At 40.0% G+C, this 18,025-nt stretch overlaps 1 protein-coding gene across 2 annotated transcripts in view; it reads left to right on the forward strand.

Moving 5' to 3' along the window:
• Positions 1-18,025, forward strand: part of col2a1b (collagen, type II, alpha 1b) — a 72,159-nt gene that overhangs the window by 12,140 nt on the left and 41,994 nt on the right. For both annotated transcript variants that reach the window (XM_033626350.2, XM_033626351.2), the window contains 11 exons: positions 1,074-1,151; positions 3,300-3,344; positions 5,670-5,723; positions 7,207-7,260; positions 9,066-9,119; positions 10,983-11,036; positions 11,131-11,184; positions 11,370-11,414; positions 11,535-11,588; positions 12,951-12,995; positions 13,190-13,243. In XM_033626350.2, coding sequence (XP_033482241.2) covers positions 1,074-1,151; positions 3,300-3,344; positions 5,670-5,723; positions 7,207-7,260; positions 9,066-9,119; positions 10,983-11,036; positions 11,131-11,184; positions 11,370-11,414; positions 11,535-11,588; positions 12,951-12,995; positions 13,190-13,243 — 591 coding nt within the window. The remainder of the gene's footprint in view (positions 1-1,073; positions 1,152-3,299; positions 3,345-5,669; positions 5,724-7,206; positions 7,261-9,065; positions 9,120-10,982; positions 11,037-11,130; positions 11,185-11,369; positions 11,415-11,534; positions 11,589-12,950; positions 12,996-13,189; positions 13,244-18,025) is intronic.

The following is an 18,025-nucleotide window of genomic DNA, read 5'->3' on the forward strand; positions in this document are numbered from 1 at the left end:
GGTGGGGAGGACTTTTTAGGGGGGGAGAAACAAGGAGGCTCTTTGTGAAGGAGAGAGAGATGAAAAGTGTCCACATACCCTCTGTCTCTCCTCTGTCTGCATCAGGATTCACTTAATAAGCTCTGCTGCTCACTATATATTAAAAGCTGATCCTCTCTCCTACCAGAGTGACACAGCATCCTCCTGAGTCTGCAAATAAATGACAGGCTTCCAAGATAAATATTTGAATTTTGCATTATAAACACTGAAACAAAAGCTCAAAGCTTACAGCTGGTGCAACCACACTGCTCACTTTCTGTTGGCCTTCTGTAGGCAAGAGAATGAGATTTCTGGATGAACATCAGACAGACTTTTTCAACTCAAGTTAATTATTATTATTATATAATTTATTTGTAATTTTGTGTGTAGCATAAAGGGACCACAACTACTAGCATTTCGTTATACAACCCTGTGTTGCAGAATGATGAATTAATGAACCTTGTATCCATAGTTCCTAGGGCTGCCTCCGACTAAGAATTTTTCTAGTTGACCAATAGTCGTCATTTAGGGCCATTAGTCGACTCGTTGCTGGCATGTTTACGATATTAATTTGATTATTAAATGATATATTTTGGGCGGGGCAACCCAATGGTTTGAGTTGAAGGTGTGAGAAAGAATAGTATCAGTAACATTGTTAACACTGTGCTACATCACAGAGAAATACCAAACCGTACTAATGAACCTTCATTAATATAGGCCTATATTTTATCTACAAGTGCACGTCACACACTGAGTGAGCCGCCTGTTAATGACGCTGTTGGCAAAGCAGTAATGATTGTGCTAAGTGGCTAATGGGCATGTAACTACTTCCATGTTTCAGATGATACGTCATGTTTGTAGTCGACGAATGATAGGCAAATATTTGCGGGCATATTTTACCTGTTGGCAGTTTTAGGTATGCAGCGACCCCTGGCGGTTCTCGTGTTAAAAGCTTAATGTCACTGAGATGTTATAATATGTACGAAAGACACCTAAACAAGCTTTGAATATCTGAATAAAAATTCTAACGATCTATTTTCTTTTGTCCTTTCCAGAACTTTGCTGCTCAGATGGCTAGTGGCTTCGACGAGAAGGCTGGCGGCGCACAGATGGGTGTGATGCAAGGACCAATGGTGAGCGAGCGACGATGAGGCCTGCTGCCATTTCCATGTTATTTTTTGTTTTTACAGCCGGCTGCTCACGCACTGCCTGGATGCTACAGTCTCAGACGGGTCAGAAGTAAGAAGAAATTACTGCACAGTCAGTCTTTTCACTTGAAAACCCAGGTTTAAGATCTGTGCTGGCACGCATCTGCCCTCTGACCCTTCTGAAGCATCTTTAAACAAAACTCTGAATTCCTACCAGTTTCATTTTTTGTTAATTTTACCTTTCTGGAAAGGCACATAAACTTTCTCTTATGAGGAAAAGAAGCATCACATGGTTATCAAATATGAAAACTGCAAGATGGATGTCATCATCTTCATTCTTCACCAGGAGAGAAGAGACCCATGTAGGATTTAAAAATCATGGAAGACGACCAATTCAAGACTAACCCCAGTAATTTGTAGCAACACCTATGTTTTTCTCCCCTCCTTTGTTCACTGTTTTGGGAGATATCAAGAGATCAACAGTCATCCCCCCAGTGTTGGAGACAAGAAACTGCAAAGTTCTGGGTCCTGATGGAAAATAAACACCTCACACGGAGTACAGAGGGGTAATTTTATAAATTGAGGAAGCAGCCATTGATCATCATTATATTTCAAGCCCATGAAAAACCACTGCTGCTGTTGGTTAGCTGGCATGGCAGCCTGCCCGAGACGGAGCGAGGAGCACACTGGGAGCTATTTTGGTTGAGAGAGCCGCAGCGCAGCTTGGCAGAGTCTCAGCCCAGCAGAGGTTTGAGAAGCCAGGAAGGGGGGGAATGAGAAGGGGGGTTGATCAGATCCTCACAGCTAGCAGCAGCCTGTGTGGCTTCACTCCTGTCCTGTCCTTCCACATGTCTGTCTGAGAGCTCACCACAATACTGGGTCCTTTTGATGGCGGCCCATGTTTACTTTGGCGTTTTTTTTTTGGGGGGGGGGGGGGGGGGGGGGGGGGGCAGAACAGACTGGACTGATGTTAAATCACAAGTCGAGCTTATAACCCCTTATACACCTCCCCAAATCCGTACACCTCCATACCAAACAACGCTCCTGTTGAAATGTATGCACATATACATATACGCACACATTCAAAAGACCTGCATATACAGTATAGAGCCCCATTGATAGGTCTCTACCTACTGTGGTTAAAGGCTTCCCACACCCACTGAAAGGTGACTTTCATTCATTTCTGAGAACCCCTGTGCTGCGCTGTGACGTTTTCTTTGGCCGCCATCCCTGATTTTTTTTTTTTTTGGTTAAGTGTAACCATGATGCTTAAAAAGCGGGTTTATAAAAGCAAGCCAGCTGAAATTAATATGTTTTTATCCAAGAGGAAAAGCTGTCACAAGTAATCTGCATCATGGCATTTTTCACTGAAACTTTTAACAGTTCCTGTCGTTCCTTGAGCAGCTGATTTTCTCTGTGTATGTGTGTGTGGGATAGAAAATAAGAGAGAGGGAAAAAAGCAATGAGGATTTGGCTCATCACCTCCACAGAATGTTATTTTCTCTTGTTGAGTGGTGATGCATGAAGTTGAAGCAAAAATGACTTTGCCGTGTGACTTCAGTAACGTTCAGTCGCAGAGGAGTTAGTTGAAGAGATCTCGATTCCTGTTTTGATGCCTCAAGTCTAAAATTAGTGATGAAAAATTTCTAAAACACTTCAGTTGTATGTTGTTTTTCAATCCATCTCAAAGTGTAAGAAGTCATGTAGAGTTCAAACACTCCTCTTAAGAGTACAGCGCTACTACTGGTGACCTTTCAACTACAGAAACACACAACAGGTGGGAAAAAGCTGAGAGGAAGAAGAAGGAGGGGGCTTTGACACTGAAAAGAAAGAGGGAGCAGGAGAAAGTCTAAATGCTGCTGAGGAATTTTAAACGATTTATGGATTTGACAAGTCGAGCCGTTAAGTTTTGTGTAGCTTCAGGCAAAAGCAGGTGATTTCTTTTATAGCTTCTCACAGAATTCAAGTAGACAAAAATTCGTCCTTTCCCCTCAAAACCCACACATGCAAAATGTAGAAAAAATAACTCAAGCCTGTTTTATGTGTCTATGTGGATTAAATGTGTGTATTTGTGAAGGATGTGATTATATGTTGTTAGACTGATGTTGTGTCTTGTCTCTTTTCTATCCTCAGGGCCCTATGGGTCCTAGAGGACCACCTGGCCCCACCGGATCACCTGTAAGTACCTCCTGTTCACCTCAGACAACACACAAGCCGGGTGCACCTGTAGACTAGAGCCTGTGTCCAGCCACAGACAGGCTGAGCTAAATCTCATAATTGTAATGTGCTTGCTGTTGTGTACATACACCACATTGTCTACTTCATAACAGTAATGACCCCAAAATGACCGCTGACTTTGAAAACTCCAACAAGGCAAGCATACCACAGGCTGTCAGAGATAAGTGTTTACACACAGCCATGTTTTAACTGCAAGCGTCTGACACAGCTGCAGGCTGCGGGGCTTTTTCCTCTGCCTGGGCAGACTGTGGAACACCTGACAATTTACCTTTCACAGAGCTTACTGGGTTTACACACTGCGCACACACACACACACACACACACACACACACACACACACACGCACACCCCGCCTTTTCCTGCTCTTGCCCGCAACCAAGATCTACCTGTAGTTCTTTGAGCCCTCCCATCCTCTTGAGGAAAGCTATTAAGTCGTAGGCGATGCCAGCTGACGTGCCTCAACTTGATGGTTTAATCACCCTGAGCCGACATTTGTAGAGAAAGATTTTCTGCTTGGACACCTTTGACTGCTTTAGAAAGGATTCAAACAGGCTAGACTCCCTCAAAAGAGATAACATGACATTTGTAGAGAAGTAGTGTAATTCGAGTAGCTGCAGTGTGTAACAGAGACAAAACAGACACCAAGATACAGTGTTCAGTTGTATAAAGAAATAATTTTGTAAACTGTTGGTGTAGTTTTACTTGTTACTGCCACACATACTGCATATATGTAGTATTTACTGCATTTTAACTAACTTTCATTTCAATCAAACTGCAAATTAAGATATACAATTCAATTAGCTACAAATTAAACAGATTTACTACAAACCAGTCTGTAATATAACCTTTATGCCAGTTGTCACACAATAACATATGTCATTACGAGTAAGATTTACAGCTGCAACTAATGATTTATTTTCATAATCAGCTGCTCTGACAGTTATTTCTTTACTGATTATTCACTGATAATAGGTTTCCTCAAGCCCAAGTTGACTTACCGGTATTCAAATAGCTTGTTTTGTGTGACCAACAGAACAAAACCCAAATATATTAAATTATCTATTAAATCATAGCAGACAAATTCTGAGAAGTTGTAGCCAGTAAGCTTTTTTCTTACTTTCTGTCATATATATAAAGTTACAGTGTCAGGTGTTCGTATTAAACATGGCCAAAGTTTCAAAAAATAAGATAGAGCTGGGCAATATATTGTTATTATATAGATATCGTGATATGTGACAAGATATCATCTTAGGTTTTAGATATAATATCGTAAGTGTTGTCTTTTCCTGTTTTTAAAGGCTGCATTACATTACAGCAAAGTGATGTGTAGCCACTTTATAACTTGCTGTCAGTCATTATATCCACATTACTAATGATTATTGATCAAAAATCTCATTGCATTAGAATTTTGTGAAAGCACCAACAGTCAACCTACAATATTGTTGCAATAGTGATAAGAGGAATTTGGTCAACAATATTGTGATATTTGATTTACTCCATATTGCCCAGCCCTACCATGATGTAAGCAAAGTAATCCCTGTGAGGAAAAGCCTCAGGCTACAGAACGTTCTGAGTACTCCCTTTCTGACGGTTTCCTCCTTTCATGACAAGGTGACATCAGATCATGATTGATTACTTTGTTAGGTAATCTGCTTCAGGCATGTGACTAAAAATGTTTACATTACATAGCCTACATTGCTACATGTAGCTACATGCTAATGTCAGGGAAATACGTAATCTTGGTTACAGATGTTTTCCACTTCTCCTCAATTATAGGTCATATCCCTGCTATTATTGGTGATTTTTCACAATAGATAGTGCCGCTATACATTGTTACAGTAATACCCTGGGCTGCAATGACGGTGCAGAGACACTGAGATACAGAGGACCCTGCAACAATCACAGCAGACTGGGGTTTTTGGGTGGGGGGCTTGAAGAGACAGGCGCTTAAATGGAGCGTTTCAGACAAAGCGGTGAAAACAAGTGTTCCAGCATAGAAAATTAAGTGTTTGTTGCACATTAAAGCATGTAAACATGTGCTAGGAGAAATCTAAAATACAAGTATGAACCAAAAAATTAGCATAATAGGTACCCATTAAAGTTATTACTTAAATGATAATTCAATTATCAAAACAGTTCGTGATTCATTTTCGACTAAGTGACCTATTGTTTGAGTTTTAGTTTTAATTTAGCTCCTCTCGGGCACTACATATTAAAAAAGCTTCGCTCTCTTCAAACAGCCTCTCTCTTCTTTGTACATCACAGGGCCCACAAGGTTTCCAAGGCAACCCAGGAGAGGCTGGAGAGCCCGGACAATCTGTAAGTATCCCACACAGTGCCAGTCCATCCAGTCCTCACTTTTTATAAATACTACTCTAAAGCCTCTAAACCTCCTCTCCTTTTTTAAATCATTTCTTCTTCATGTGGAAACTTCAGCCACTCACTACCTCACTGTAGCTGAACTACATCTCCATAAAGTCTCCTAACACCTTCTAACCTTTCATTGCTCACCGCTAACTTCTATATCCTTCTCTTTTTGACCAGACAGCTCCTTCAGTTTCAGCACTCACAATCCTCTAGAGTCAGTTCTTACAGTGCTCATGTCTCAAACCCAAACCTGACATCTAATGGTACAAGCTCAGGGTAATGAATTAGCCCTCTGCTGTTGGACTTGCTTCTTTGCAGTTTTCTCATGCTTCTCTTTTCCTGTTTTTACCCATCGTCTCGCTGACAGTTTCTAATGTTAATCATAGCTCTCCTGCTCTGTTATATCGTCCCTCAGATAATCTCTTACCCTTCACATAACTCCTCTCTGACTGAAGGCCAACTCATTTCCTTCAGTTTTCATTTTCTGTTCTTCCTACAAAGTTTTACTTGTAGTTTTCTACCTGCGCGCTGATCCTTACTCACCTCTAAGAGAAGCTTCCAGAAATCATAGCACCACCCTCCCCTGTCCTTCCCGTTCCCTCAGCAGGTAGACAATGCAGGGTCACTGCTGTGTTAATCTGCTCCTGTGGAGTTATGCAGCCTCTGAGGTGCCTTCTCTTTTTAAAGCGTTCCAGTGCATCATTATGTGTGATTAAAATCAAGCCTCCTTCCAGAAAATAAGTTGACAGTTGTAGAGGGGTCACAGAGGTGTTGGTGAAGACCAGAGATGATTTGTTTAGCCTTTGAGTTCACAAGAGCAGAAAATTACCAACAAGATGCCTTTAATTATCTAAATCAGACTGGTATTGTTAATATAACATCACTTGTACTGCTGCAGGTCAGTGTTTTATTCAATATTAGCAATTTAAAGATGTTTTTTGTTTAGTCAATGACAGACTAACACAGTGAAAAAGAAAGACTAAAGTGGTTCACCTGTATTTGACATTTGATATCAACACACATTAAGTGAAAATGCTAAAAGAGAAACTAGCAGACAGAAAAAAGATGGACACATCTAAACTTTGTAGGAAGGATTTTGGAGGAGGATACTTAAGTATTTGTTCCAACTGTTTGGCCTATCTTGCCTACACATGTTGCTGACTATGATTTCTACTCATCAAAAACATACTGTCATCTAGAATCTTGCTGTTGTTATTGTTTAGGAATGTTAATTCCTTTTATGAGCTTTTGTGCAATTAGATTAACAAATTAGAAATCCTGGTTCAATCTGTTTCAGATTCAGGTTGTAAAGTTAAAGGGAGCAGGAGTTGTCACCACCTGCTAAGACTTATGAGTCAAACTGTGTAACGCTGCCCTCTGTTGGTTATGAATGGAATCTTGTGTCTCACCTTTGCTGTTTTTGCTTCACTTCAAGGGCCCCATGGGTCCCCGTGGCCCCCCTGGACCTTCTGGAAAACCTGGCGATGATGTAAGTGCATCTGTCACAACTTTATAAAACTGTAAATACATTCCCAACACGTATAAATTGTGACAAGGCTGATACATAGTGAAGCTTAACTACTGTCCTCATATCATCTGTTCTGGGTTTATCCTTTAAGATATCAACTCAATTTGGCCCAAAAATAGATAAATGAATGCTTGTGGCCTTTTCTGACTCCACCCACAGACATACTATGTCACTCGTGATTATTATACTGTAGGGGACTTATGATGAGTATTAATTACCCTCGTGAAAACCCATTTTTATTTTTGTCTGTTTGATTAAGGATACTATCATAAAGTATAAAGCACAGTGTTCCCATTATAAATTATTGTATTGTCCTCTATTACCCCCTCATGTAGTATTTTTACAAACATAACTACATTATTCTAGTTTACTGGTCTACCATTTTGTACCTTTGAGTTTTGAATACTGAAATACTTTCAACACCTTATTGGTCTTTCTAAGCCATATCTACAGTGTCTGTTTTTTTTCCCTTAGTGTTATTGCAGCTTTAATTCCATTGACAATATGGGGCTTAAGTAAATGTGCAAATGTTCTTTTCATTATACTGTCAAAACAGTTTAAATCCAAAAAGAACAGTCCTCACATAACAACTATGTAGGAATTTTTGGTTGATGTTTGCAAACAGTAGCACAAGCAAAAGTGTAACTGAGTCCGCACCATTATCATGCTGGCGTACACCTGTGTTGCGCCAAGTAGGTGGAGTCTGGACACCATTTGACAGTTATTGTAGCTGATATATCCGCTAGATCCACTGTTTAGTTTCAGTGGCGGGAGCACCATTTGCATCACAACATGGCCCATACAAACACAAACAAGTCAGTGTCATTCAGTCTTACATAAAATCATTTTTGAAAATCACTGCACATGCCGGCAATTGTTTGTCAACTAGGAAATTCACTATGGCTTTTTCCCTGTGGGCGGACGTTGTTTATCAGCTGATAAACACTGGCCACTGGCTGACAAATTACACTCAGTGGAAGCCAACCCGATTCACTCTTGCTTTGGAACGAGCTTCATCCGCTTGCCATTTCACCTCGCTATATATGAGTTTTTTCTGCGCTGTGTCCACTATTTTCATAGCTTTCTCTTGAATGAGTGCTACTTACAGTTTGGCACCAGGTCACTACCCTTTTATAAAGTTTAAACCTCACCTGCGCCCAGGAATGTCCAAAACACAGCAAAATAATAAGAAAATGAGATACAGGCAGAGGGCAGAGTCTCTGCAGATAAATACACTGCCACACATTGTGGGTGGTTTATAAGTAATGACTGAGAGGAATCACCTTTGTATAAGTCCATACACTATTTTTTTTTTTTTTATGAAAATCCTATATAGTATACCTTTAAATTATATATTACTTGCCAAACTGTATCAGTCAGTCATAGACACAACCTGCCATGTTACTTATGTCTCTTGCAGCTGGTTATTTTGACCTAACACAGCACTCAAAGTTCACTAATGGATGGATCTTTAACATATTTTTTTAATTCATTTATCTGTGTTTGAAATGCTACAGTAAACTGACACATTTACTGCTTAGTCATCTGACGCAGAGATCAGACTTCAAAGTGTAATTCCTACTTTTAGCCACATGATGGCAGCAGACAAGACATGTCACAATGTGTCCACTAGGAGTGCACACTCTATCCATCACATCAACTACAACAAATACACTGCAGAGTATTTTCTATTTCGAACATTGAACACTTACAGGAAATTCATTAATTGATAATTTCATAAAATAATAATCTGTTTCTGTTTTTAGGGTGAGGCTGGCAAACCTGGCAAATCAGGCGAACGTGGACCTGCTGGACCTCAGGTGAGATTTCTCAGGCTGTTGATTCATTCTGGTTGTTTTAAAAGTTTGTTTAATTACTGAGCTGTTTGCTGAAGAGGAGTCACATTTGATATACTGTAAGGTTTTATTTTGTTTGTCTCTCTGGTGGACAGCAACCAGCCTGATAACAGGCCTGATTTATCTGAAGTTCTACACTCTAATGTACTTCACATGCAGTTACAGTGATGCTGTCACATGAGAATAACATAATCACCTCACATTTCCTGAGCACTTTTACACTTTGCATTGATTATACAATAAAGCAGCTCACATAACTGACAGAAATAATGGATCACTGTATAGACTGAGCCTTTCTATATTATTAGAGAGTTAATATCTGTAAATGACTTTAATGATAATTACATTATGAGTTACAGATGGAGTCATTTATCATATAAAGCCAGGGATCAGAGCTTTTTTTTCTTGGTCTGAAGATCCCATGTGTACAGTATTAGAGAGCCAAAACTGGAAATAGGTTAACTGCTTTTAAATGTGTTAAATCTTACTTAACCAATGTGGAGGGGGATATCTATCCTGATTTAATATGTCTCACTGGCTCCTACCTAGAGGAAGAAATCTTGATAGCTTATACTCCTAGCTTTACCTGCTTTCCTTCTACTGCCCGGCAGTATGTGACATCATGTCCCTGGCCAATAGGCTTGAGTGGTATCAAGGTACTACAGTACGCGGGAGTATTTACAAATCCCAAAAATATGATTTACAATACCGTCAAAAATACAAACATTTCTTTTCCTCTTAAACTGATACATAGATGCTGTATAGACAAAATATATTGTAGTGCACAGCATGCGCCACCAGAGGTCAGTCTCTACTGGTGAAACAGGCAGCTGAACTGAGAAAGATGGCTACTGTGAGTGGTGAGGAAAACAGAAAACTGCCTCAGCCCCTGTTTGGGAGTATTGCCACATATAACTTCATCTTGAGATGAATTCTTCCATCTACAAAAGCAGTTTTTAGCCACATTAATTTACTCAACACATCATCACTGTTCAGTCCAGTGATGTGTCAGTATCCGCTGCAGCAACAAGTGTTCGAGGTTCTACAGCAAGAAGAGCAATGTTTTTCTATCTATTCATTATTATACGGGACATAAGTATCTAAGGGATGACTTCTATCATCAGAAAGGTATGAAGGTATGAAAAAAGAGATACCGCCCAAGCCTACTAGCCAAAAATGTTCCTGGTCAGATGCCAAAAACTGCAATGCAGTTATGATGCAGACGGACAGGTGGCGACTTTGTTTTCAAATGCATGCAGATACTTTTTTGGTTTACATATAACATTTTATTGACAATTTGTCTATCTAATTGTGAAATGGTTGTGATCAGACAGCCACACTGTGACGTCCACTCCACACCCAAACACTAGTATTAAGCAACAACCATTTTTTAAACATAAAAAAGATGTTTATGGCATTTATGTATTTCTACATGATTAATAATCCTGTCTCATCATTTTAAGTCTGTGGTGTGTGTAAGAGTCAAAAGTCTTTATCCAAGCTGACTCTGATCGCACACTGGAGGATAGCCTTCAGGGCTTTTTGCCAGAAAGTTAGGTAACGTACTACAAAGATAAGGTTGTGGTTGACGAATGGATAAAGCAGTATTTCACCCAGGGGACCGGGAGTCTCATGTGGGTCAATATTTATGTATTTAGAAGGACATCCAGCTAACAGCCATGTGACATCTGCAAAACATTCATTTTAGAACTATTTTGAACCATAATGGGATGTCTTGATTGGACATTCAAACAAAGGTCATTCAGCATGTCAGTGTTTGCTGTCTCTATATTAATGTCCTGCATCCTGTCTCCTCTTGAATCATAGGGAGCTCGTGGATTCCCAGGAACTCCTGGCCTGCCTGGCATCAAGGGACACAGAGTGAGTTTGTTTTTCTATTAATGTTTTCCAGGAATATTAGCTGGTTGTTTATCATTTTCCTAACTGTGCATTGCCTCTCTGCTTTTTCTTTCAGGGCTATCCAGGTCTTGATGGTGCAAAGGGAGAGACTGGAGCTGTTGGGGCTAAGGTGGGATTTCACTTCTGCAGTTAATTAAGGCATCACTTCTGTTTCTCTTTCCTCCCTGTGTTGACCCAAGTAGAGAGGGTTTAGCAAAACATCAGCAACAATTTATATGAAATGGTATTTCATTGATTCAAGGAAGAGTAATTGTTGCCAAGATAACTAATTAAAATATTTCTTTCTGTCTTTAGGGTGAGGCTGGTGCTCCTGGTGAGAATGGCGCTCCTGGACCAATGGTGTGTAACTGTGAACATTTAACAACAACACATGAAAACAAAAATGACATGCAAATGTCGTTTCAGTTATGATGGTAAAGTGATTGATAAGGTTTCTTGTTATCTCCCTCACCTACACAGGGACCTCGCGGTTTGCCTGGTGAGAGAGGCCGTCCTGGACCCAGTGGAGTTGCTGTGAGTGTCGTCTCTTATCTAAAAATTATCTTCTGATTCACAATAGATGGATTAAATCAGTGGTTCTCAACTTTTCTTGTGTTAACGACTCCTACATTGATACACATATTGGACCCCCATTTGATAAGATGTCACTTCAAAGATTTTGGTTGTTACAGTAGATATGATTTAGACCAGAATAGAATACTTGTCACCTACAGTTGAGGAGATAACTGTGGAGGAAGTGAAACCTATTATCATAATACTCACTATGAATACTAGGGTTGGGAACCAAACTCAGTACTTCTAAGGTTATCAACCAAATTATGTTGATTCTACGGAGTACAGATTCACGTTAAATCCATCGACGTTTTTGTACCTGAGAGCGCGTCTAGGTGAAAATGGTGGGGTTGAGGGTTAGCTATGGAGCTCTGTCGGCCACTGTCGGCCATTATTTTAGTAATTGCCTAGTAGCACTGCTAGATCAGCACACACACATACACACATATATACACAATAGGGTTGCAAGTGTGTGAGATTTTCATAGTACGATATAACCATCTCTGAAGATATCCCGGTATCACAGTATTAAAGAATTTATATTATTATCAGTCAGAATGAGCCTTAAAGCAATGAAAATGGAAGGGTTATTTTTGGTCAAACAAACTTTTCATGACTATAATTGAAACTCTAAGCCATTTTGTTAGTGGAAATATATGTGAAAAGTGTCCTCTTTGAAAGTAACTAAAATAAAGGGGAGATTTTCCATCCAGTTGCAATTTTTTTTCAATATCGTAGATGAGCAAATGTACACAGTACGATAACCATTAACTTTTATATCACAGTATACTTTAAAACCAGTATATCACTGCAACCCTAATACACAAGCAGACAGACAGAGACAGAAGATTATCTGTATGTGTGATACACTGCCTCTGCAGCTAGTTTGAAACTTACATTTTGATTATTACAAAGAAGGTAAAGTACCAAAAAAGGTGCTGCTGAGTAATGGTACCAAATTACAGGTCCTGTACTGGTTCAAATGTGAACGGTACCCAACCCTAATGACTACTACTACTTGACTGTGACTTTTACTGACAATGGTTTCACTTTTAGAGCGAATTATATAGTGAAAACAAACCCCTGGTTGAGAACCATTAGATAAGATGTTGTGGAGCATATTCTTTGAGTATATTCTAAATCAGATTATTTCTTTTACTTGTTAACTGGCACTTGCTAACAAAATAATTGCACTATAATTCAAAGGACTTCAATATGTCAGGTGTAATAATGTACTCCCCTGTAAGTGTCCTGATCTGAATAGTTTGTCTAAAACAGGGCCAAAGTTTTTGATGCCATGTGTTGCTAATGTGTTTATTTCAGGGTGCACGTGGAAATGATGGCTTGCCCGGTCCTGCTGGTCCCCCTGTAAGTATCATTTTTATCTTCATTTAATTCATTTTAATCCTTTGAGATTTAGTAAGAAATGCTGCATATGAAATCTATCCCCATGTCTTCACACACAACCCCCACTGCAGTATGATTGTAGTCTCTTCACCTCCACACCTGGATGTGTCAGTTATTAATAGCTGAGCTGACAAACTGTCTTTCCCTCTCTGTAGGGCCCTGTCGGTCCCTCTGGAGCTCCAGGCTTCCCTGGCTCTCCTGGCTCAAAGGTAAGTCACCCTGACTTCCTCTTCCTCTTCTCCTGTGTTGTGTTTGTTCTGTGAATCAGAGTAAGTAACCGTGTCTGTATCTGTCCCTTCCTTTCTATGAGAAAACTAACCACACAATTGATCTTCCGCCCTCTTACCTTAGACTTTTTCACAACAAAAACAAAGTTGCGTGTAAAGCAGGTGCAAAATCGTGGGTTTTATGAATTCTGTGTATAAGACTTCCTTCAATCAAATTTTAAAAAGTTAATATCTCAGAAAATGGCGGCACGCAGCTCAGGGAGGATTTTGTGGGGACAAGTTGAAATGCTTAAGTGAAATCTGAGACGGCTGCTCTGCATTGAAAAGTGCTTTAAGCCTCCATCTGTGTGGAAAATTAGGGAGGAGGGGGGTTTAAAGTGTTACTCTCCCTCTCTCACTCCCTCTTACTGTCTTTTTCTTCTTTTCTCTCCCTGCTTTGTACCTGATTTATTCCTCCTGCACTGGCAGACAGGCTGAGCTCTGTGCTCCAGGGCCCAGAGCTGGTGGTTTGTTTTCTTCTGCAGGCTCCTTGATAGTTTGGGAAATCTTTTAGGAATTACAAATAGAGTATCTCTTTACAAAATCCAGGAGTTTCCCTTGAAGTAATCGAGGCAAGCTACACTCAAGATGTGAAAATGTGTGTCTGTGTGTGTGTTTATGTATAGTATCAACTTACAACCATAAACACTTTATGCCTGTCTGCAGGAGAGTTTGTGAACCTGTGTGTGAATGTGTGTCTTTGTGCGACTTGCTAATATTCGAGGAAGTGTCCCATGGTGAGATATGTTAAAACTCTCCTATAACGTTATTGTGTTGTACCTTCAACAGCCTGAGAGCTCATGAAAAACAGCCTCGTTTTAGTCATTTCCTTTCTGCTCTCTATGAGCGAGGCTTTGCAGTATAAACAAGACCCAAGACTAACACAGTAAAAAGCTAGTTAGACAAAAACAACACGCCTATTTGAACCTCCACTGAATAAACTGCGCTCCTGAACTGAGAGGATGTAACCCAACTGTGAACCCACTGTGACATCACCCAACCAACCACCCGTTGGTTTGTGGACTCCTGTTTTTAAGCCTTGAGTGTGGCAAAGAGACAGAGTGCAATTAAATCCCACCCACACCAGAGGGGAAAACAACTCATCGCTTTCAGTGACCTTGGTATTATGTGAATGTGCTTCCTTGTCACTTTCCTCTGCAAGCAAACAACAGAAAATGCCTAAAAGCTGCTGTGTGGTGGGTAAAGAACCCAGAACTAAGATTTTAGCTTTTAGGAAGACAAATGTGGATACAAGCTGCAATAAGAAAAGTAGCACCAGCAGGAAGAATGGGAAAAGTAAGGGATCCTGACACTCACAAAAAAGTTAATTGCTAAATTGGCCAGACAAAGCAGAGAGTTTGATGCAAGGCCTGGTTCTGATCTTACATGATCTTAGCAGGTGATTTGATCAATAATTTCAAATTCTGACCATTCAGTGGGATCATTCCTTCAATATAAGCGAGGCAGGGAAAGGGGACACTGAGATAAATTGACAATATTGAGTTTGTCAATATACATTTTCCTCTCTGCTAGACATTTGTTGCTTAAATAATGGCATGCTGAAATCTGATGTTTTAGCTAGTGACAGACATTTAGTTAGTGTTTCAGCCCCTTCCAGTGGGCTTGGTTTTCAGAGTATGAAAGTGTTGCACTCACTCTATTTTGGCCGTTGCCATCTTGTTTTTTTTCGGAGCCAGAAGTGACTGTATTTGGATGAGAGGGTGGAGCTAGGGAGGAGCTGGGTTAGATCTGACTGAGAACCTGAAGACACCGCCATGGTAGCAACTTCTCACGTGAGACACCTAGAGATGAAACGATATGAAAATTTCATATCATTATAGTGACCAAAATTATCACGTTAATCAGGATTATCACAGTGTAGTTAAAATGTGCATAAAAGGTACTGATACCCGGGCAGCGGTAGCTTAGTGGATAGTGCCTGCGCCCCAAGCACAGAGGCACCACCTTGCTGATGAGGCCGCAGGCTCGACTCCAGCCTGCAGCCCCCTGCCACACGCCATCCCCCACTCCCCCTCCCCCCACCCCACACCGTCCCATCCAATAAAGGCAAAAGGCCCAAAAAATAATCTTAAAAAAAGGTACTGATATCAACACTGAAATCATTTCAACAATTTTTACTCCAAAACCACAAATAAAATTAGAAGCACTTTTTGGTTTGCATAAACATTATAATAATAACTTACCCCCAATACCTTATGTAACCATGTGAAAACTATATCAAGTGTGCATTAACATTAGAAATGTTTTTTAAAAGCTTGCTTGGGTATTTTTGTCACAGCAGGGGACAAGAAAACAAGAGACAAGTACAATCGCTGGGTTTGCCTGCTGCATGCCTACTCTAGACACAAGGGAGTAGCAAAACAAACCTGTGTTGCTGCACCTGCGTTTGCATCTGTTTAGACTGTTGCTAACTTTGATTGATGAGTATTTACCATCAGTTTTTCAAAGCATGGTAATTAAACACGATTTTATTGTTTATTAAAATTGAAATGGTAATACTAATTGACAGGAATTACACTACAGTGGTTAATTGTAAAACAGGTACCTGTTTCATCCCTAGCCACGCCCTATGGCATACCCCGCTTTATCATGTATTTTTTTTACTTTAAATGGGATCAAAATTTCCACATCCTACTGTATTGAAGAAGACTTGAAACTAGCAACTGAGACCATAAACTTCACATGTTTACTAAGGTAATAAATCAAGTGAGTCATTTTCTCATAGACCTCTATACAATCTGACATTTTTTGCAACCAGTGGAGTCGCCCCCTGCTGACCATAAGAAAGAATGCAGGTTTAAGGCACTTCACATTGACCTCACTTTTCAGACCCAGATGCATCCACTTTTTTTGACAGTCTGTGATCTAACCAAGACAACTTTTGCCCAGCTCCTGTTGTTATTTATAAAAGCAAAGCTACTGTCTCTAAGATTTTTTCCATAACTTTTCATAAAACTGCCAGATGTTCCTTCCAGTGTCCCACATTTCACCTTAGTCTCAGAGCCAGTAAAATACTGGCCCTGACAGTGAGCTTAGGGAAAAGACCAATTCAGTTTACTACATCATCATTTTTGTTAACACTCTATTATGTCATACTATTGAGTCTGAGAAGTCTACAAAGCTGCAGCAACAGCAAAGGAATTCCATTCACCAACATGCTGAAAAGCTGCACACCACCTGTGTGGTAACATCTGTGGCTGGGGTCCAAAGGGAGGCCAGAGCTTGAAATATCGACCTCTGAATGGTGGATCAAGTCTTACTGTTATACTGAACCAGAGGGTCTGCAAAACATTATGCACCTGGCTTTGGATAACACGCTTTGTAACGACATTAAAGAGACAGTCAGTACATTATTTTGTCCACTTAAAGGTGGAGTCAGCAAATCTGGAGACAGTATGTTGATATTTGAACCTAACACCCAAACAAATACACCACTCCTGTTAGAACTCCTTCAGAAGCTCCAGTAATAACTCCTATGCATTTCATAACTCTCATGGTACAGCTCCACTCCTCATAGGTGAGGGCATGGAAGAGGGAGACAAGCTGGCATAATGTTGTTTAGCTTGGTCCAAGCCACTTTACTTTACAGTATATTGTGTCTATGCTAAGCCCTCATTGTACAGTACATAGTAAACTGAGATGGACCTAAATTCATCAGTGGGCTAAAAAGAATATAATTATGACTTACACTTTAGGTAGCAAGCAATTTCTAATTACAATTATGAAAAGCAGCATATGGAAAAAATAAGGCTGTCACTGTGTGCAGCAGCAGTATAAACCATAAACAGCATAACTCAGATGCAAGTAGTGCGGTAACTGTCACATCATTGAAATCATAAAGCAAACTGTCACATCATTGAAATATGCTGTCTAACAGCATGGCAACTTCGCAGTTCACATAACAAACAGCAACCACAAGGTACATCACATAGGATGATGACATTCACACAAGATTAGAAATTAGCCAACAGCAGCAGAAGCTAGCACTCTAAAGCAGAAGGCAGAAACACATAAATTCATTGAAACAGAGCCAACAGACATCTACTCATAACTTACTGTGTAACAGTTCATGTTAGTAGAAATAGAAAATAGTGTTACTAACCTGCTGAAGTGAAACAGAGCGCTCCATGTTGAGTCACGTCAAAGTTGCAGCGTCCTCAAACTGTCCACACTTGACAGGGAAAACATAGCTTCCGGTAACACCGGTGTATGGCGAAGTTTGTTACCCTGCCGATATCTGTATCTACCCTACCTCAACTCTCGCGACATTTAAGGTGGAGTTGCAGCAGGGAATTCGATTAGCTCCTTAAGCTAAACCGTCATATTGAGCCAGCTAGCTAGCTTGTGAAATGCTACATCAGCAGGTGTAGGCTAACGGTAGGTTAGCATAAATGTTTATAGCAGTTAGGCTAGGTTAAAAGTGGACACTACAGAAAAGCATTAGTATATTTTACTTCAGTAAAAGTAGAAATAAAAATTAAATTAAAAATACTTTGTGACAAATTAACATTACTTAAGTAAAAGATACTAAAGCTACTTAAATAGAGTATGTAGGTTAGGCCTAAATATTATCAGGGAAATGTACTTTAGGTGTAAAAGTAAAAGGAACTCACTATAACGTTACCGCCAAAGTGGTTTCTCTCAGTGTTGCATTGAATGCATTGTTATTGTTATTATTATTATTATTGATGCATTAACATGGAA

Source organism: Epinephelus lanceolatus, chromosome 1 (genome assembly GCF_041903045.1).
Source record: "Epinephelus lanceolatus isolate andai-2023 chromosome 1, ASM4190304v1, whole genome shotgun sequence".
In the NCBI taxonomy this organism is placed as follows: domain Eukaryota; kingdom Metazoa; phylum Chordata; class Actinopteri; order Perciformes; family Serranidae; genus Epinephelus; species Epinephelus lanceolatus.